The 23,595-nt window shown below is 33.8% G+C and overlaps 2 protein-coding genes across 2 annotated transcripts; both read left to right on the top strand.

Annotated features, from left to right (window-relative positions):
- Positions 1-654: 654 nt before the first annotated feature.
- On the top strand, positions 655-3,714 carry LOTGIDRAFT_153267 (hypothetical protein; the record flags this gene model as incomplete). The annotated part of the gene is made up of 4 exons (XM_009057174.1): positions 655-685; positions 1,087-1,207; positions 1,669-1,775; positions 3,626-3,714. 4 exons carry the CDS (start codon positions 655-657, stop codon positions 3,712-3,714), a joined length of 348 nt encoding a protein of 115 aa, XP_009055422.1.
- A 3,727-nt stretch (positions 3,715-7,441) lies between these two features.
- On the top strand, positions 7,442-8,439 carry LOTGIDRAFT_153266 (hypothetical protein; the record flags this gene model as incomplete). The annotated part of the gene is made up of 2 exons (XM_009057173.1): positions 7,442-8,045; positions 8,099-8,439. The coding sequence occupies 2 exons, from the start codon at positions 7,442-7,444 to the stop codon at positions 8,437-8,439; spliced, it is 945 nt and encodes a 314-aa protein (XP_009055421.1).
- Positions 8,440-23,595: the final 15,156 nt, after the last annotated feature.

Below are 23,595 nucleotides of genomic sequence, written 5' to 3'. Positions count from 1 at the left end.
CAATGTCACAGTATAAAGACGTTCTGTAGTGGACGTTCTATTAAAAGAGAACAATATTGCAGACAAAATGTTATTTTTAATTGGAGAACCATCCTACGTAATGTATTTGAATTGACATCAATTGGTTTGACAAAGACAAATAATTAAATGTCTCCGTCTACAGTCTGCATTGAATGAGGTTTCAATGAACTCTCTGTGAATCAGTCCAAAATGTGTCAATACTTTCGGAACACCTGATGTCACTGTATGACTATGTCTGTCCGCCGCTCCGCTTCCATTTCGGAGTGAAGCTTATAATGTTTATGGTATATCTGCGCATATGCATTTTCAGTCTATTTAAGACCCACATTCCCAATCTGGGAACCCTAAATAGGGAGTACCAGATAAATGTGAAACATGGAGTTAAAGATAAAGTAAAGAGTAGGAAGAGTCCAAATGTTAGGAACCAAGAATGTAAGAGCTTCTTGAGTTCGGAAAGGTATTGAAGAACTCGTGAATCAGATGAAAAATATATCGTTAGTGTAACAAAAAAAATGTCTAAACGCATTGTTGGTACACCATTCCGCCTACACGACTATCCGCCAGCAGTTCTATATTGCGACAGATGGAAGTCAACCCTAAACAGTTTTAAAAATCGTTGGATAGAATCGCACCATGAAGCTCTACATACTTCTTTCCATTATTGGTAAGTTTTCATTAATCTGTGCATTTTGTTTAGAGGTTCTACCTCGTTATCAAAGTTGGATTAGGATATCCATCAAGATTAACCCTCTAATGCTCAACTGAGTTTTCGTTTTGATTTGCCTGGAATAAATGTTTGATGACGTGTGAGATGCTTTTTAAAGACATGTTTTTTTTCTCTTATTTAGCTTTATTGCTTTTTTGCACCGCTCCGATTTCTATATTATAACATTACTTTAGCATATAGCAGCTATAGGTGGTCTCGATAGGTATTCAAAAGCTTTTTGGAATCCTTAAAAGCTGCAATTGACCGAATCTTGAGTGAATGTCAACTAATTTATTAGATTATATGGTCAACATACATTTATGGTGTTAGAAAACATCTTATTTATCTTTTATTTTCAGGATTATTCATATCTATGTCTAAAACAAAAAGGAACTGTGATGCCTCAGAAGCTGTTAAGTGTGGATCAGACTATAAAGCGGCACTTAAGAAAGTAGGCAACAACCAACATAAATTTTGTCTGTAAGTTTAAAATTCTCTTTGCCTTGAAATGATATCATGCCCCTAACTATCAGCTTCAAGAACTAATCCACTTTGACATCATAAAAATTTATTCTTATGCAACTTCTGCATATTCGGAATGGCATTCAAGTTGCTTCGTTATATTTTTTCCATCGCCGTTTTTGATTAATGGCAGAAGAAATTGAAGCAGTATTTCACTATTTCCTTTACCATTTGTGTGGACTATCCTGGTACTGCTACAAGTACCTAAAATTACTCGAAGCATGGATTGCTTTGGCAACTGATTTCTATATTTACCTATAACTTTCTCTAAGCCTGAAAGATTAAATTATTATGTCCCCTGAATCAAACTTTCAAACATTTCAGAACTTCTTTTATCAATAATATATTCTAAAGGTATAATACCTGTGAGTTCAACGATTTTTCTTTAAATAACTGGCCTGTATTATTGTTACTTTCAGATCTGTACACGGCTATTTAGACTGTTTAGATTGGAATGATTGTTTAACACAAGATATAAAAGATAAAGTTAAGGAAGTATTTCAGACAATTGGTATCAAATGTGGTGGTAGGTATCTTTAAAAAATTTATTACCAAACTGTATATTATATGCAATAGATATGTTCACCCAGAAACCATGCAAATGATAAAATACGAACAGTTTGCATTTAAAGACAGGGATGTATCGACGCACATGGGTGACCACAAAACAATCTATATTCAAGTGGAATTGAGTAAATCTTGGAGAGTAGAGAAGAGTCAAGACAAGACAGCGCGGTAATAAGTGGGGAAGCGAGGAAAAGGGGCAAGGATTCGAGAAGACTAAAACACAGGTGAAGAGTCGAGGACAATTTTTTGGGATTCTCCTCCTGTTTTCCTGACTTCCTCGCCCTTTTCCACTCTATCCCCTGAGCCAGCTTAATGTGACCCATTTGGTATGCCTATACTGGATGATGTTACTTAAATGCAAATTATCATTTCAGCTACTTCTTTGACGATGAGTTTGGCCGTCATATCAACCTCCCTCTTTGTCACACTGAAGAATATGTTTTAAGCAATCAACGGCGATAACTCATTTATAATCATTGGTGGCGATGGCCAAGTCCTAACATTGAGTAGAGTGATTTGTATTGATGAATTTAAATGTTTTCTGAATTTAAAAGATTACTATTTTTTTCTCCACATCTCAATTCTATACTTTTATATAATAGGAAATGTCTTTATGTTAATATGAGGTGTACGTTTGTCATCAACAATTGTTTTTTTTTTTCAAAACAATTGTATGTTTCATACTCCTTTACATATCTGTATAATAATAATAATAATAACTTTATTTAGCAACCCAGTTAGACAGAAGTCTAATTTTCAATAGGTCTCACTAAACTACAAATTATATACAAGATTACAGAAAGAATAAAATCACAGAAAATAACATAAAACATATATACTTTTACAATGTAACATGAATGAGGAAAGAAATATGAAAATGCAACCATGCACTATGTTTTCCCACGAAACTACGAATTGTATACTAAGTTTATAATAAAAATACAGAAAATTTCATAAAACATATATACATTTACAATGCATCACGGATGTGGTGAAAAACATTAAAAAATGTAAACACTGTGTTTCTTATATGATATATATGATGGTTTAAGTTTTTTAAGTAAAATGAATGGTGAGAAAAACTAAAGGACTGGTTATAAATGCTATGGAATCAATTAATCAGTATTGTCAGTAAGAACAAACTTCTCCAGTTCTTGTTTAAATGTATATGAAGAAGGATTATGTTTTACAGTTTGTGGTAATGAATTCCAAAGTAAAGAAGCTGTATATTGAAATGTTCTCATCATAGCAGTTTTATTACATTTCGGTATGTCTAAAGTTCGGAGTGTTTCTGATCTCAGTGTCATACTGGTTTCCGTTAATTTTGATCTTTCCGTAAATTTATTGTATAAATATTCAGGGTGTCCAGTTCGAAATATTTTGAATGTCATTATGCCACGATTATATCTAATACGTTGATACAGTGTCAACCAATTTAAAATTTTGAATAATGGTGCCGAAGGTGAATCTTGTTTTTCATCTAATATACTCCTTGCAGCGCGTTTTTGTAATTTGTATAAAACGTCTAATTTACTCTTATTGGAATTACCCCAAATTGTAGAACAATAATCAAAAAATGGTAAAATATAACTATTATAAAACATTTTACGTTAGCTTAATGGAATGCATTTTTTAATTTGACTGAGAAGGAAAATTTTAGAACTTATAATTTTTGACAGCTTTTTAATTTGGAAATCCCATTCAAGATGGTGGTCAACAGTAAGGCCTAATAATAGTTTAATACAGTATAAGTAACGTTCTCTATAGGTACATTATTTACAGTTAATGCTAATTATTTGTTGTTTGCAGATTGGAACCAATTAACAAAATCAGGACCAGTTGATTTCTTAAAATCAAGTGACAAAAGTAAATTAAGAACGTCCTTACATTTAATGTAATCAATTTTAAAATACTGATTTTGTGGAACTTTGTTTGAAACATGGTTTTCAATACAAGTAATATTTTCACGAGAAAGGGGTTTATAATTTATATTGTTTTAATACCATCGGTTATACTTGTAAAATAATTATTCATAACATCGGCAATGTCATTAAGGTCAGTATATTCCGTATCACGGTGTAAAATATTTTCGCAGGATAAGGATTAGTATTAATTTTACCCTTGGCTTCATTAAAAAAATGCCAAATGTTTTTCAGATCATCTTTCTCTTTCGAGAGTTTTTAATAAAATTAGCCTTTGATTTTGTGATTAAAGATTTAATTTCATTTCGCCAATATTTATAGAAGTAATTTTTGTTCTTTTCTTATAGTAATCTCTTAGTTTTCGCGCTTCCTGAATCTCGTCATTAAACCATTGTGGTTGGGAATGTCTCTTGACTCTACGGTGCCTCCTTGGAGCGTGAAAATCTAGAACATGATTAAAGAGCGAATACCAAGTTTCAATAGCAATGTTGGGGTCATCAATATGTTCAATACATGAGAAGGGTTGTCGCGAGAGATCAGCAAGAAAAGCATCTACATTAAAGTTTTTAGATTTTCTATATTCAATTTGAATATGTCTGTTTTTAGTCTGTTTTATATGAAAATCAAGTACAAATAAAATAGGGTAATGATCGCTAAGGCTATACACTGGGACATGAAGTTTAGAAATGGAGTTTGAAGCATTAGTATATAGATGATCAATATTAGTTGAAGTTGGTTGTTTGTACATCTGGTAGGAGTATCAACCATCTGTTCAAGGCCATAAACAGTTAAAATATTATCCCATTGTAATGGAAGCTCAAGTTTAAAGTCAATATTAAAGTCCCCTGTTAAGAACATTAAACTATAGGGGTTACTAGCTAAACTAAGCTGATTATCAAATAGATTATACCAATTAATCAAGGAAGAGGGTGGTCTATAAACAAAACATAATAAAAAGGATTGATTGTAATTAGGTGAAATTTGTAGCCATATTGTTTCAATGTTTCCTACTTCCAAGTTTAATCTCCTTTTAAATTTTATATGTGATTTTACATAAACAAGTAGTCCACCACCGTTTTCATCATTATTTCTATCTTTTCGAACAATTTTATAATTGGGAATATGAATGGAGTTGTCGTCTATTTCAGAGTGAAGAAATGTTTCACCGAAACCTATAATGTCAATATGATTAGAGTCATTTAAGATGAATTCTTTAACTTCATCCAGATCATTGAAAAAGCGGTTAATGTTCAAATGACAAATTTTTAATCCTTTTTTTAAAGTTAGGAAGGGGGATACTACAGTATTAGTAAACGACCTACCTGGGAATAACGAAGAAGAGTTATTATCAATCTTCGCTGATGACAGTACACTTGATTCAGAGTCAAGTCCATATAGTATGAAATATTCGAACTGGATGTATTATGGTTTACAATTTTCGAGGATGAATCCTGATTAATGAATAATCGCCTATGAATATCATTAACAGAAGAATTAGAACATACATTATTACCAATAGAGAGACTAGATGACGGGAATGATGTATTTATCTAAAGTCTTGGCCACTATCCTAGTAATTGAAGCCATAATCAAAGTTTTTGTTGTATTTACAGACATTTGACTTATGACCTCGTAAACCACAAGTATAGCAATAGACTGGGTTTTTATGAGTGCCTCCACAATTATAGCACTTAGGGAGTGACCTAACACTGGGTTTACATTTAAAAATGGAAACAAACTTGTCATATGTTTCCAATAGTTTTTGGGTGCCTTCATCTGTCAAGTGAATTCTATCCTTCCAGAATAGATTAGTCATCAACATAGCAATCAACTTCCTTTTATGTACATTACAAACAATCAATATTTTCCTATCGTAAATTCCATTCATGTGCAGTAACATACCACAATCACCAGCTTATGTAGTTTACATTTCACAACTCATCCACTATGCTAGGGCTTGTTGTCTGTATGGAGATTTCTTAGCTAGAGGTCGAGTATTAACTTTGAAATTGCTGAATCATGGATACTTGACACACAAACTTCATATGTCATGTAGGAAATTTTATGGTCGTTCTGCAGAACTCCTTTATAAATACAATGAATCTACTTGAACATTTTGGCTGATTCGTTTGGCTGGGCTTAATTGATTTGGTTGTATCTCAAGGAGGCCAATACTATAATATTTTTTACCCTTGAATTTGCCATGCTTTGGATGAGATTTTGATTGACGGAATTGTCTTGCTTGTACGGATTGTTTATTACTACACCTGTCATCCATAATCATAATCACATCAACAAAACCACAAAGTTTTGAATAAGTTTTTCAGCACTTACGAAGGTAAGCTACAAGGTCACTGTTAAGATTATGTGTAGTCATCTAAAGAATATAAAAAGATGTCCAGTCCGAAAAATTACGAATTTAATGCTCGGTCCCCATGACTGTTGAGGCTGATAAAAGACTAAGAGAGTGACTGATAACATCAACTTTGTTAAGGGACTAATGACACAACCAAAACTGAGACAGGGAATAATAGCATAAGGAAGGCCGAGAAAGTTACTGATAACACATCCCAGTTAAGATAGGGACTGATAACACAACCAAGTTAAGATAGGGACTGATAACACAACCCAGTTAAGATAGGGACTGATAACACAACCAAGTTAAGATAGGGACTGATAACACAACCCAGTTAAGATAGGGACTGATAACACAACCCAGTTAAGATAGGGACTGATAACACAACCCAGTTAAGATAGGGACTGATAACACAACCCAGTTAAGATAGGGACTGATAACCTGTAACTGAGACAGGGAATACTAACATAAGGAAGACGAGAGAGTGACTGATAACACAACCAAGCTAAGACAGAGACTGATAACACATCCCAGTTAAGATAGGGACTGATAACACAGCCAAAACTGAGACAGGGAATACTAACATAAGTAAGGCCGTGAAAGTGACTGATAACACAACCAAGTTAAGATAGGGACTGATAACACATCCCAGTTAAGATAGGGACTGATAACATATCCCACATCCCAGTTAAGATAGGGACTGTTAACACAACCCAGTTAAGATAGGGACTGATAACACAACTAAAACTGAGACAGGGAATAATAACATAAAGAAGACAGAGAGAGAGTTACTGATAACACAACCAAGTTAAGATAGGGACTGTCATAGAATATCATTTTATTACCATATTAATCATTTAAATTTAAATATATGTCGTTTCGTAAATTTAATTTTTCGCTTCCGTCAAAGTTTGGCAATTTGTACGATCATTGTTTTATTCATGTTAATGGCTGGATTTTGACACAATTGAAAAATACTTTATTTTATATTTTTTATATAATATAACTTGTGCTCAATAATGAGCTTTCGTGTTTTGTTGACCATAAGAATTGTTTCAACGTGTATTTTGAACTCATCGTTTGCATTCCGTAACATCTTTTTCAATCAATGGACAATCCAGTAAGAAGAATTTATCGTTTTTATTCTATCGACAATAGAAAACGTGGTGGTGAGTTATCTCCCGCTTTGGACATATAGTGACGTCATCTTTGTTTATATTGAATACTTGGTTGTTTTCATCGTATATCACCGTTTTACAACTGAAGTTACATTCCTTATAAACATTGTATCACAAAGTATAGCCCTTTATCGTATATCAGCGTGCTATATTGCTGCATTAACCCAGGATGTCGTTTGAAACTCCACGCACTGTCAGAGAAGCTAAAATGCTTCGCGGAAACGCCAAGAGAAAAATAACCAATTTCGTTAAAGATGGACTCTCCCTTTTACAGTCGGACGAAGGGATTCCCTGTGATGAATATAAACTCTTAGCCGATATGATCCGAGAACATTTAGACACATTACAAGTAACAATTGATCATGTAATTAAATTCAAATTTGAAGAACTAAAGGTTGCTGAATATAAATCCGAAGAAGACTTAGATAACGCTGAACAAGAGATAGCCATGATTGAACAGGCACATTTCTGTGAAGCTCAAGACAACGCAATGCCAATCGTTCGTGATTTAATACGTTGTGCTAAACGACTACTAGACGCTGAATCACCTACTATTCAACCCCAGATCAACCGATCCAACCAACCCGTATCGTCACATGCTCGACTAGCCAAAATTAAGTTTGCTACCTTTTCTGGAGATTTGCGAGACTACAAATTATTTAAGAAACAATTTCTTCACTATTCACAGCATTTAGATGAAATTGAATGTTTTTACCAATTAGTGGAATCAATGGAGAAAGTCAGAGAAAAGAATAAAATAAAATCTTGTATTAGTACGACTAAAGCATTTTAGATGAATTTTATGGGGATGATGATCAAATCGTAGAAACTTTACTTGGAGATTTAGAGAGAATGACTTCATATGATACGAAAGGACATATTAATATATCTGCAATGGAAAAGTTCGTTGAAGCTCTTCAAAACTTTGAGTCGCAAATGGATTCTTTAGGGAAATCAGCAGATCTGAATGGACGAGTTCTTGTCTCACAAGTTCGAAGAAAACTCCCAGAAGAGCATCGTATATCATACCTAAAATGTGTTAGAGATGAAGGTTTAGAAGACACTCTGTTTGGACTCGTCAGATGGCTACATTCACAACTAGTTCTTCTGAAGAAAGCTAAAGGTTCAATTGATTCATCAGATAATCATAAATCATTATTCTTATAAGCCCCAGAAAACTCACATCAATAAATCATCGAATGTCTCAACGATGTCCCTTGGTGCTACAAATAATTCAAAGAATTTTAATAGAGACACTCCGAGACGTGGTTATAACGTGGAACAAGGTACAACTGATCGTCAACCAAAATGTCCCTTACACCCACAAAATAACAACCATTATTTAAAGGGATGTAATAAATTTAAAACACTTTCTCAAAAGGAGAAATTTGAAATTATGAACACAAATAGTATATGTCATCGATGTGGACATAATAATTGTGTCGCCGGTAAACCACCTTATGATTATGAACAATGTCAGTTTATCCAACCTTGTCAAATACCAACTTGTGGAGCCGAAACTCATTTCTCATCAGTTTGTCCTCGAGTGTATGGAAACGAAGGTTACAACCATTTTGACAAAAATCAACGCTCTTTTAAAGAATCCAACGAACAGACTACTTCAAAGAAATCCAATTCATTAACAATTTTGCCAAAGATAATCAATACGGACACTGTATCAAATTTCTATCAGAATTTCAGCTGTATTACCTTAAATTTGGATCCACCAAGATTCCAGTTCGTATTTTGTTAGACTCTGGAAGTCAGCTATCACTGGTACGGAAAGGGTTAATAAAGAAATTTGATGGTCAAACACAAGACTTTAAAATAACTACTGTTGGTGGTGCGACTAAGACCCACAGACTTCGTGTTGTAGATTGTGATATTGAGAGCTTAGATGAAGCATTTACGAGAAAAGTTCAATTAATTGAAATGGATAAACCTTGTGGAGAGATACCGATAGTGACCAATTCGCAGATTAAACAATATTCACATATGGAAAATACTGAAATTGAACAAGCTTCCAGTGAAACAATAGACATTCTACTTGGAGTCGAAAATGGAGATTTACTTACCTCAGAGCAATATTTAATAGGCCCTAACGAGGATGATCCTATCGCAGTTAAATGTCCTTTAGGATGGTATGTTCAAGGAGGTCGATATAACGAAAAACCTAAAAATAACATTATGAACTTTACGCAAGTTTCTGCCGTAAGTGAAATTGAAGATTTTCTCGGCATCGAACGTATGGGAATTGAACCTCGACGTTGCAAATGTGCAATTGACGCCGAAGAGAAATCAGCTACCAAACAGATGCAGAATAGCGTTACTAGATTAGAAGATGGTATTTATCAGATTAACTTACCCTGGAAGAAATCGCCGTTAGAATTACCAAATAATTACGATTATGCTGTCAAACGTTTAATGAATTTGGAGAAACAGTTTCAAAACCGTCCACGTGGATGGGAAATTTATTGCAAACAAATGGATGATTAAGTTTCTAGAGGTGTTGCACGAGAAGTTCCACAATATGAATTGCATACTGATAATGCTAATGGTACAAAAATGTGGTTTTTCAGAGATTCAGAGACTACGCCAGTTCGAGTTGTTTATGGTGGTAAAGCTAGATTCCAAGGTCACTCTTTAAATGATTATTTAGCCAAAGGTCATAATATGAATGTAGATTTATTTGATATAGCTTTACGATTCCGTGAATATGAAGTTGGTGTTATTGCTGACATTAGTAAAATGTTTCAAGCTGTAAAGATGGCACCCGACGATGCTCGCTTTCACCGTTATTTATTTCGTAAGCATCCAGAAGACCCAATCAACGTGTACGAATTAACAACCGTTACATTTGGAGATAAACCGTCACCTGCTGCAGCCATTATTGCCTTACGTCACGTTGCTGCTGAAAACGCTCCTGATGATCCTGAAATTCAGCGAACCGTTAACAATCAATTCTATGTCGACGATCTCACAGATTCGCAAAGGTTAACTGATGAAGCTCAACGATTAAAATCTAATCTTACTTCTACCTTAGAAAAAGGAAATTTTAAAATTCGCAAATGGTTATCCAACGATGTTACCTCAGTACTTGGTACCAGATGGAATTTAAAGACAGACTCTCTCAGTGTAAAAGAAGTTTTATTTAAAGATTTTGTCCTACAAAACGTAATATTCTCAAGATGACTGCTTCGTATTACGACGTTTATGGTTTGTTATCTGGAATATTAGTACGACCGAAAATACTTTTACAACAATTATGGCAGTATGACATTAACTGGGATGATCCGATTCACCCTAATAGTGATTTATATATTATGTTCAATAAGATCAAGAAAGATCTTCAAGATGTGTATTCAATCAAAATCAAACGCTGTTTAATTCCTGAGAAATTTCAAGGACAATCTAAACTACCTAAAATGTCGCTTCATGGTTTTAGTGATGCCTCGGAAGATGCAATGGGCATAGGAGTTTGGATGAGATGGTCCAATGAAGACGAATCAAATGCCGAGTTGACATTTGTTTGTGCTAAAGCTAGACTTACGCCTTTGAAGCAATCGAGTATACCACGCAAAGAACTGCAAGCTATTCTGTTGTTATCCCGACTGATGTTAGTTGTTATCAACGCTTTAAGACTTAAAATCGAATACGTTAAAATGTGGACTGATAGTATGACAACAATAAGCTGGCTACGAGGTCAATCAAAATCTTTTCGATCTTGTTGCTTATCGTGTTGGTGGAATTACAACAGATTTTGACCCGTACAAAGATGTATCGTATGTTCCTACTGATCAGAATATTATCGACTTAGTATCAAGAGGAGTACAAGCCAGTGAAATGAAACGAGTTCCTTCAGAGAGCAGATAACACTTGGCCTGTAACACCTACTTACATTCCAGTCAACAGTGAAGATGTTGAATTGAAGAAATTCCACGTGAGAAATGCAAAAGTTTTAGCTGTCAGAATTGGAAATATCGTTCCAATAGTTGATCCGAAACAATATTCTAGTTGGACAAAATTAGTAATGGTAACTGCTAGAATTTTATCTTTAAAATATAAACCTAAAAGTAGATGGTTGAAAGATTTAACCAAGACTGTAGCTCAATGGCCTTCATATAAACAAATTAAAGAAGCTGAATTATACTGGATACGATTCGCCCAGAATGATATTAATTTTGAAGATCACAACATTATGAAGCTGGAACCCATCTACAATGATATTGATCGAGTCTACAGAGTTGGAGGACGAATAGATAAAGCTCAACTATTCTATGACATCCGACATCCTTATCTACTTCCTAAAAAACATTATGTTAGTCTACTTATAGCTCAGGAAAGACACAAACATAGTTTACATGGTGGACACCTTCGCACAGCTGCAGAAATTCGAAAACAGTTTTGGATTATTGGTGATATTAATTTATCGCGTCAAGTTGTACGAGAATGTATTGTATGTGCTCGTTATAGAAGAAAACCGATGGAACAACGCATGGCAGACTTACCGGACCTGTGAATGTTAAACTTAATAGAAATACGGTCACAAAAGGATATTGTGCTGTTTTTACTTGTGCAGTAACTAGATCTGTGCATCTTATATGTGTGCAAGACTTGCCAACCTCAGCATTCCTACAAGCACTAGAACGATGTGTTAGTATTCGTGGTATATGATAATGCTACTTGCTTTAGAGGTGCTGACAATGAAATACGTGATTTACAACTTCGACTAGATCAAGATCAAATTCGCTCTAATTGTTTAATATTTAAAATAACTTGGAAATTCGGACCACCTGCTGGACCACATCATCAAGGTGCTGTAGAAAGAATGGTACAAGAAATCAATGAAACACATGGTATCTGCTGATAAACTTAACTGTATAGAATGGGAAACAATTTTCTGTCAGATTTCCGGATTACTTAATAGTAGACCGCTTACTGCTCAATCATCCTCGCCATTAGATGAGCCCTATATTACGCCTAATCATTTCCTGATTGGAAGAGATGATCTTACATCGCCACAAATACCTTGTGAAGATTATGCAGGAAATCTTAGAAAACGACGTGAACTCTGTAACCATAATATGGTGATTGGATTCTGGCGTCGTTGGATGACTAATATTCATAAACTTTCTCCTCGTCAGAAATGGTTAAATTGTAAGGATAATCTAGAGAAAAGAGACGTAGTTTTAGTTGTTGATGAGAACAATAAAAGTGGAAAATGGAAATTAGCAGAAATTATAGAAATTTATATTGAAGATGATAATTTGGTTAGAATAGTTGATTGTTCAATTTTGAAGCGTCCAGTTACCAAACTCATTTTACTGATGAAACATAGTGAAAGAAAAGACATTTAAAAACGATTAGAATGTGTTACTTTTTCGATCACAAAGTAGTGACTTTTTCTTTAGTTTAAGCGAACTTTTAATTATGTATAATCGTTAAATCGATATTCCTATCGATGTGATGTCCCCTGGGCTGCCATAGAATATCATTTTATTACCATTTAAATTTAAATATATGTCGTTTCGTAAATTTAATTTTTCGCTTCCGTCAAAGTTTGGCAATTTGTACGATCATTGTTTTATTCATGTTAATGGCTGGATTTTGACACGATTGAAAAATACTTTATTTTATATTTTTTATATAATATAACTTGTGCTCAATAATATCAGAACAAATGAACTTTCGTGTTTTGTTGACCATAAGAATTGTTTCAACGTGAACTCATCGTTTGCATTCCGTTGATAACAGAACCCAGTTAAGATAGGGATTGATAACACAACCCAGTTAAGATAGGGACTGATAACACAACCCAGTTAAGATAGGGACTGATAACACAACCCAGTTAAGATAGGGACTGATAATACAACCCAGTTAAGATAGGGACTGATAACACAACTAAAACTGAGACAGGGAATAATAACATAAAGAAGAGAGAGAGAGTTACTGATAACACAACCAAACCTGGAACAGCGAATAATAATATAAGGAAAACCAAGAGAGTAAATGATAACACGACCAAAATTAACACAGGGAAAGATATTATAAAGCAGAAAGAGACAGTGACAAATACCACAACCAAACTTAAGTTATTATCAAAACAAACTAATTGAAGGAGTGACCCACAAACAAACAATACCACAACCCAAACTGAAAATTTATGAATAATATAACTGGCACTGTTAAAACAAGGTAAGAAAGATAACAAAATTCTCTCTCGCATGAAAATCGATGTGAATGGTTTACATTCACTGATCATTCGAAACTATATAGATAAAGAAAACTACAGACCAAGGTCATATCTATTAAGGGGGCGTGGTTAATTTATAGTTTTTAACCATGACTATATATAACAATAACCATAATCGTTCATATGAAAGTCTCCAACGCGTTAAAAAAAAGTCAATGTTTTGGCAAGACCTAACACCTGACATTTGGGAGAAAAAAGTATTTTTCAGGACCCATAGAATTAAACATGGTTGTTCTGAATATATCTGTAGTTGTAAATATTTCTTGTATGATCAGATTATGTCGGACTATTGCTTAGCATGGAGAATTTAATCGTGTTCTAAAGCGGAAATCATTGCTTAGCCAATCAGAAATAGCACGTGCATTACGTCATTTATTAATCGATCAGCCATCTTTACATATTATCATTTTCATTCATAGTCATCATTCATCGTTCATATTTAAGTCGTAGTGACCTAACATCACTTTAGGGCAGGAGGAACACCATTTCCAGGTATTATATTGATGAATTAAGCATTTGTACGCATCTATAATGTATCGGTTTATACATAATATCATTTTCAGTAAGAATGAACTAGAAATTAGCCTCCCGGTCCCGGTCAAGTGCAATAGTCCTGTCCAATATTTTAAGTCTCATATTTATGTCTATGTCCATGTCATATTATTGCTCATTTATTATTAAGGTCTATATTGTGTCAATTTACTATATTTTTAGTCATTATGCTCATATTTTAGTGTCATATTAGTCTGTCAGTGTCTTATTATTTGTCATATATGTCATTTCAGAATATAGAAGTCTGTATACTGTTCACAAAGAAACTATGTTCGCCAACAACTAGGCCTAGTCAATAAAATAAAGTCATTATAAAGTCATCATTAGTCGTCAAGTCATTTTTCCTTCGTGAACTGTATATGAACAGATATGTCGATAATCTGTTTCATATTACGGAATACCAGTCTGCCACATAATCCTGCCACATAATTGATATCGCTAGGGATCAACAATAATGGTGCCAAACTCCTATTCCTCTCTTCACTTTAAGAGCTCGACCTTTGTCAAAGGTCAGCCAATGTCAACCTTCAATATTTGTAAGGAAAATACTGTTATCTTCCACTTGCAACATTCAGGTTTCCAGTTTCTAGTCTACGGTTTGTATTAAACCTGGTAATTCCTTTCAAACCAAAAACACTCGTTAGACGAAAATTTGAATGATGCAAAAAAGGAGCTTTGAATTTCCCGAAACTCACATAGAAGATAGAAAGCCTGTTTTGCATTTTGTGAACCATTGTCCGTTTTCCCTACGTTAATTTATATGTACACGCATGTAGCCAGTTCAGGTTGAAAAAAAAAACAGCAATATCTTAGAAGATGTATAACTTTAATTGAAAATAACTGCTCATAGTAAATTCTTTAAGATCACAATAGATGTCAATAGAAGAACAGCCATATTCATTGATATTGCAACAGCTGAAAGAGAAATGAATTTCACATTAATCTTTCAAATTAAATAACTTCAGTACAAGAGATAGGGTTAACCACCCAAATAAATTTTTAACACAGCAAATAGTTACAGCCTGTTATTAAAAAGATAGCTTGCTAGGCAGAATAATATACGCCCACTACCAGAGATGATAACAAAGTCTGTAGTGGCTTAATAATGAATTTTCAAATAATCAAAATTCAAGACAAAACCTCAAAAACCGTTCACCAAGGTCTTATCGACGCATATAGAGCGGTAAAACCGTTCATCCGATTAATACCAAATTCGAACTTGACCGAGCTCCCATCAATATATACAAACATACCAAATTTCATTAAAATCGGATAAAAACTGTAGCCTCATACATACATACATACATATCAAGTTTCATCAAGATCGGATAACAATAGCAGTCTCTATCATGCCTACAATCCAAATTTAACGTGATTTTACGAAGTCAAGGGTAATAATCTTAAACCATTCATCCGACTGTTACCAATTTCGAATACGATCGAGATCACTTTAATATATATATGCATACCATGTTTCATAAATATTGGATACTTACTGTAGCTCATATCGTGTTTACAAACCAAATTTGACGCGTTTATACTAAGTCAAGGACAATAACTCCAAAACCGTTCATCCAGTTAATACCAAACTTGACCGAGACTTTATCAATATATACAATCATACCAAATTTCATTAAAATCGGATAAAAACTGTAGCCTCTATCGTGTCTACAGTGGTAAATGGACGGACCGACGGACAGGTACGTTCACATTTTCATGTGGGCATATTAAAAAAAATCCGATCAAATAACTAAAACATCGCTTGATATATCAAGTTTTGTTCATAACTATTCACTTGCTGCTAACCTATGCTTAATGTTTGGTGTGTATTAATACGTACCCCCACATGTCTGTTTTACTCTATCTACATCCGGCTGTAAATCAAAGGGAATATTGCAAACGGATTCTTTTAAACATTTCTCCAATTCTTCTACAGCTCTTTTTAAAATATAAAAAAAGTAAACTCAAAATTCAATTTCATCCTTTTTTTTAGAATTTAACCATGTTTGTAATCCAGTTGTCTTGATCATGAATTTTAGATCTGAAGTCACAGTGGTTTTTGACAATTTCAAGAATCCAAATCCAAGTAGGACGCTTTAGTCTTAGAATCGGTGGTGTCCCTAATTTCCAACTCTTCTGAGTAGATTTTATCTACATAGTCTCCAAAAGCGGATTTATTCAGTGACAAAACGTCATCTATGTAACGGAATGTGGAATTAAAGGAACGAACAACTGCTCTTACGTTGGAGGCTTTGAATAAATTCTGCCTCATAAGAGTAAAGAAATAAATCACCAAGTAAAGGTGCAAAGTAAGTACCCATAAGAATACTTGCTGAAATATCTCCCCGCCAAATTTGACAAATATGCTATCTATAAAAAAAATCAACATTTTGACGACATCCTCATTTGTATATTTATTGATAGCGTCAGGGTATTAACAACAATGTATTTATATCTTCTGTTTCCGGCCTGGTATATAATGTCATTCAATCTGGATTTTAATTTTGAATGAGGAATAGTTGTGTATACAGTGGAAAAATCATAGTCTTATTTGCATTCACTGTTATTTCAGTAATACTATTTTACAAAAATAAAACTGATATCAATACTGTCACCATAATATTCAATATTGCTAGTGATATTGACATCAACATTCACACAATGATAATGATATCAATATTACCAAAAGTTAATGATGTTAATACTTACACAATGATAACAGTGCCAATACGTTCACAGTAGTAATGTTATCAATATTGGCACAATTAAAACGGTACCAATACTTGTAGCTTAATAATGATATTAATACAAATACACTTTCTCAAAGACAATTAAATGGATACTTTCGAAACTTGGTTCACTGTTGTAATATCAATACTGATAAAATTATATTGATACGAACATTTACTTACATAATGATATTGATATCTAAATATCAAAAGATAATGATGAAATGGATACTTACTCACACTTTTCTTTAACATCATTTGGGTGCTCCTGAACTTCTTCTCGAAATTTTCGTTCACATTCTGCAAGCCCTGTTAAGTCACAGTTACCTCTAGCTTCCAAGATAGCTGCTAAAACTAAGATAGAATAAGATAGATAATAAATGGACAGTCATTGACAGATTACATCAGTTTTCATTTCTTGATAATTGGTCATAATATCAGACTAATTATCTACATTACTGTAGGCTACATTGGAATCTTTTTATGACTTTTCTGTCCAGTTCGGTTGCCTATTGTCGGATTGAATAACTAGTCAATTTCGGCTTCATTTATTTGACATTTATTTGAGACAGTTCAATGACAATCTTGCCTGATATCAATTTCAGAAACATTTGTGCTAGAAAATATTAATATTGTGCTTATCCTTGCATGAACGGCCACCTGTAATCATCGAGACAGGCACTAGATTGCTAAAATCATCATAAGTATTCGCATAATGAAAAAAACCCTTACCAACCTAAGACACCAGCAAAAAAAAAACAGGTCTTCATTTTAATGTTAAAACTGTGAAGTTACGTCCTTCCAGAAGTCAGAATAACTGCTGATATCTAGAAAAGCATTTATTAATGATACACGCTCTACCTACGCATTGTTCGGTGTTAAAGTGGCGAGTCCACATATTTTCCAATTGGTATCGGAAATTCCTAACAGAAAAACGTAATATGTATGTATAAAGGAAGCAGAATTAATATGTATGTATGTTCTCCAGTTTTGGAAGGAAAGAAAGGATTTCGAAAGGGATATATTTACTGTTGGAATCTAGAGAACTACTAATGATTAATGTTGGATACCTTTTTTGGCACTGCTCTGTGAATGAACTAGCGTCAACTGCCAGTGGATCTTTGATCCCGTCTTAGTGTAGTCCTCAGATTCTGTTGCATCGGAACATCTGGTGCTCATGCCACATTTCACGAATGTTTTGAAAATCTGAACATCATATCTGTTCTTTTGCCAGAGCAAATCTAGCAAGCATAGAACAACTAGACTCCCTGAATGTCCTCTTAGAGAAGGGAATAGTGTCTAAAATGTACGTAGATATTAATTGAAAGGAGATTGGGTTTTGTGTACAACATTTTTTAACCCGATTGGCTTATGAAGAAGGGCAACACAATTTTTTCTTATTATTTTTGTCTTTTTGGATCTTTTAACGTGCACAATCTGTAGCACATGGATACAGTGTATAGAGAATGTGCTGCTTTAAATTCTACCAAACATTTCTGATGGTTATTATTCTTTGTGATCTGTGATGCTCTTTGATTCGTATCTGTTGCATAGTACCTCAATAATTATACAATTATTTTTAATTGACTATTGTACATTGAACAAATTTTAATGTATATTGTAATGAGTTAAATAACGCCTACCAACTGACACTATTATTTCGTACTACAATGGACCCTGTGGCCTATATTAACCAGACAATTTGTAATTGTTTAAATTGTCACAGGATGGACGGACGGAATGCTTCGCACATCAGAATCACCCCAAAGAAGACTCAATAATAAGAGATATAAATTAACAAATTTACTTAGCCGGCAACAACACATACATATTATACAAATTTAACAACAATAAACATAAAAATATACACAACCACCCCCCAATTTCAGTTCATGATCATCTTCTTCAGCTATCATACTAATAAAAGTTCTCCCGTAAGATTTGTCATAGAGTCGTGTGATACTACCAAGAGGAAAGAAGCACCCCAGCATCAATGTTTCGTGGATTCGGGATAAATAAATATATCTAAGAAAACCCACACCTTCAGAGATGCCAAGAAGCCGCAAACAACAGAGCCTAGTTTTTTCTGACCCTACTGCAGCCGACACAATCCCCATTAGCTATCAGAGGCCGGAATTGAGGCTGATGTTTCGGACTAATGTTTATTTTGTATGTACATTGTGTAGTTTTAAGATACTGGTAAGTCATACTAAACTGATCAACATCTGCTGATGATTAATATTTTGATATTTTATTCCAAATGATAAATTCTTTTCTTGTCTGTTAAAAATGATCTCAACATCACTTTAATCACTTGGATTTTCGGAGAAAACGAAATTCGGGAAAAACCATTGACAGACATTCACGTGACGTTTTGTTGCTAATATAATTTTTTAGCATAGGATAACCTTTTACACAGTGAGTATTTGCTATATTACTTGTATTAGGTTAATGACTAATTAATAGACTTAATTAATTAATTAGGATCAGGAAATGAAGTGGATTTTTAGACCAATCGTTTCTGTTACTTATTGACCTAATGAATTTGTAGCCGGAAATGGATGAGGATGACTTTTTTCTGAATCTTATTGGGCTAATGAAGATGAGTGCGCAGTGAGGGAAATTCTACCAAGACAAAAGCATAAGCCTACTCGTTTTCTACAGTCGTGTGGTTTTTAACGTTTTATCCCGCATCACGTGCTGTGCTCGCTCATTGTTCTAGACGAATCTTCTTTGACAACTTCTCTGGAAACATTGCATTGCCGAGATTATTTATATTATTAGTTATTAAATGAATATACGAATATAGCTTCTTATATAATCAATTCACTCATACATGCATAGTGGAATACTTTCTCATATTGATTGTAAAGCACAATAGATTTTTACATTTTAACATTAACGGTCTGCAGTATACCAAAAACCGTTATATAGAAACAACGTTGTATACTTTGCAAGTGTTCATGCACTCTGCAGAGCCTATAATTCTACAATGGACAATCGTTTTGACCCTTTTCATCTAAAGGTATTTGAAAATACCTGTCCTCAAATAGGTAAAATGAAGACTGGCAAACCCACTCGATTTCACACTTTCACATGATCTTTTTGCATAAAAATTTCACTTAAAATCGTTAGTTTAATGCTCTATAAACCTTAGCGTGTAACCGTGTGTGTGAAGACAAAATGCAGTATAAGTTATTTTGTTTAATAGATTTGAATACGCAGGTAGTGTAGAGCGTAAAAACAATTAGATTGACTACTGTGTGTCATATGCCCATTACCCTATGATAGAAATCCCAACTGTAAACCCCCACGCTTCGCTCTCCTCATACAACCGGATACAACAGATTAAATTCCTTTCAATGGGTCATTAAACATATGATATATAATACGCGTGTTTACACTATAGTGATATTGTGCATCTTCTTGTCATTTAAATGAGGTTGAATAAATACTGACTATCAGAAATTCTACGATATTTGATCAAAGAAACTTAAAAAATTTTCTGTGAGTTTCATAAATTAATTTATAATTATTATAATTATAATTAACATATTTTTCCAGTAAAATTAAATGAATTAAATCATTACAGGTCCGATATGGCTTCTTTAAAAAGTTGGCGAATTTAAGCAAAGGACAAAAAAAATTGCTATACTTTTATCGGTGAGGTCCAACAACTGATTACCGTAGAGAGACATACAAAAAAGTATTGAAAAGGCAATATTCGGGTACTTGAAAAGTAATAATGAATTTGGTAATAAACGCATCAATACATTCATTCGTTTGTGACTAAGTGTATGACGATACAATTTGTATACCCATACCATTAAGTATAATATAAATTATTTCCTGTTGAACAATACAAGTTTTCCTTTAACCGGGATTGAAATCAATCTGGTATTCTTTTGAATATGTATCATCTTTAGCAATACAATGAGCGAATGTTTTGAAGGAGCGGCAAGAGTGATATCGTCAGTTATAAGCAATAGCTTCTACATAAAAATGACTTATATTACAGCCAAAATTACTGCTCTTTATTTCTAAGTCATCTACATTTATGTATATACACAACATTACACAACATTCACAACAATAGTAGCAGTTATATTTATATTGAGCTTCCAGACTATGGGAATATGATGGGCTGGTAGCCTACACCTGCGTGACACGGGGAATTCCAATTTCGTTTAGGTCGCGTTTTGAAAAAAAATATTGATGCCACTATTTTGGAAATTAGTTAAAATTGTTGTGACAAATCCATTTCGTCCATTGATTTCCTTGTGTATCTTAAGATTGTCAATTTTATTTCAGTTCTATGATGCATCACACTGTCTCTCTTCTCATACATGTAATTTGTTTAACAGTTGCTAAATCAGGTATTTTAATTTTTTATTTTCATATTGTCCCGATTTCGATATTCTAACGACACGGAAGCCGAATAGAGGTGTAGGCCCGCTAGGTAATTAAGGTCTTAAATTGATGTATAGCATTTTGTAACGATTTTTGAGCCTTCAAATCCATGTGTGTCCAGAATTATCCGTGTTTGATAGTTAAAATGACGAATCCGCTACATATAAAAATAGAAATACAAAGTGAAATTCCTAGGGTTTTTTAGGTATTTCTACGGGAACTATTTTCTTACATTTCTAGTACTTCTGAAGACTATATATACATGACACAACCACCGAAACTGACAAACCTTTCCCTTTTGCAGTTTGCAGTTATCATAAATGGATACATGTTTTCTGTTCTTTCAGCAAATAAACACGGTTCACTGCCAAACCCTTCAGTCGTTGAAGTAACGTGTATTCTATTTTCATCCTTTTACGATTGCTCTGACAAAATCAACAAAACTGATGATGTGTACACCAGATACAGTGACGTATGTACAAATATTTCTCTTGGAGCCAAATTCTTACATAATAAATGTACCAGGAATACAACGAATGAAATTCTTCAGTATTTTGAGAAACAAACTATGCCAGCTAGTAGAGATAATAAAATAACACGATGGAGGCATTTAAAGAACAATCCTAAGAAAATTGTGAATTTTGTTATGAGCATAATGTTAAGTAATAAAGTTTATAAACGGCCAATACGAAAGATTCACGAAGCGATACAGAATGTGAAGTTAGAGCTAAGATCAGGTAGGAAATTAAATAAGAGTTTAAAAAAAACATAGGAATGTATGTGCAACGAGCAAAATACGCAGATTTTCGAAAAAAATTGTCCATAAGTAGTTGTTAATCACGCTGAAAAGTGAATAATCAATATTCACGACCACAAAGAACTGCAGCTCCTTCTTGTCATAATTTCTTGTGGTATGAAAAGGTATCACGCCCGACTGGGGTGCGATTTATCATCCATCTCTGTTTTACGTACTCTTTAGGTTTTCTATAACTGGAAGCGGAGTTTGTCCTTGTCCTCAAAAATGAAACTTCTTAACCTTCACATGCAATTTGTATATTTTACAGCATCTACATCGTCGACTAACACGTCCATCATTACCGATGATCTGATTTTGGAATTTTCGTGTTCGGTATTTTCTCTGGCTAGGTACTGTTCACATCAACTTGATCGTTGCTATAAAAGATGTATTCTGTTGGAAAGGGTGTGCACCAGATTGTCTTTTGGCAGCCAACTATTGTCTCTATCGTGCAATAAGGACACAGTCTCCGTATTGACGTCTCTATTATACTCCAGTGACAACATTCGTGTAAATATGTTTTCCAATGACCAAGTTTCTTTATGGAAAAAAATGTTCATGGAATCCCCAAAGACATATGTTGATAAATTAATAAAGACCCTGAGCTTTACTGATTACACAGTATATAAAGAAGGATTCATCTTAAAGATAGACAACAATGGTAATGTAAGGAAGAACTGTGTATTTTTGTTTGTGCCTTTATTTCTTTGCGTGTTTAATATCATATGAAGCAATGAATAATGTTAAAATATCGTCTTAAGACTTCATATAATCTCACACAATGTTTTCTTTCTGAATAAATTCGTAAATATTGTAAAATGAATCCCTATGATTGAGTAACCTTTTACAGGGCCTAAAACAAATTCATCCCAAATATCCACAATTTATGAGCATTTTGCTTTAAAATCTTATAAAATCTGGGGTATATATATTGTTATATTATCGCCACAGCTTTATGCAACAAAATCAGTGGTTGAAGTTTTAAGCGACGTTTCGGCGTGTTTCCCCCGTCGTCCTCAGACACATAATGATAAAGTGATGTGCAAACTATATTATTATTATTAAGAAGTATATATAAGCATTAATGTATAAAATAGTTTGCCCGTCACCTCTTATCATTATGTGCCTGAGGACGACGGGGGAACATGTCGAAACATTGCATAAAACTTTTGTCAGAGTATCACTATTATCACCTATGTTACTATAAATAGTTTATGACTCATTCTAATAATACGTAATCAATGTATTCCTACTCAATCGAGTAGTCCGGTTCCAACATGGCTTATCAATAAAACTAACTAAACATTTTTCTTCATTATATGATTCCCGAACCCGTACCGAAGAGTACGACATGGTGTCAGAACAAGGAATCAACCACAGCAATTTCAGAGGTTTGAAACAGAAGAAAGTTAGTCTTCATCCACATATCGTTCATCGATAAGTAGTTTTCGTCAGCTAGAAAACAACTGCCATTTTTCACCTGCTTATATCCTTGCTCCAACAACTCCTCAATCAGAATTCAGTCGTTTTTATGATCAATAATTATGGCTACGAATCTTATAAATTTAGAACTAGGCCCCAAG

The sequence above is a fragment of the Lottia gigantea genome (genome assembly GCF_000327385.1).
Source record: "Lottia gigantea unplaced genomic scaffold LOTGIsca_3, whole genome shotgun sequence".
Taxonomy (NCBI): Eukaryota; Metazoa; Mollusca; class Gastropoda; family Lottiidae; genus Lottia; species Lottia gigantea.
Note: the sequence above shows the minus strand (reverse complement) of the source record. Positions and strands in the feature narration are given on the sequence as shown.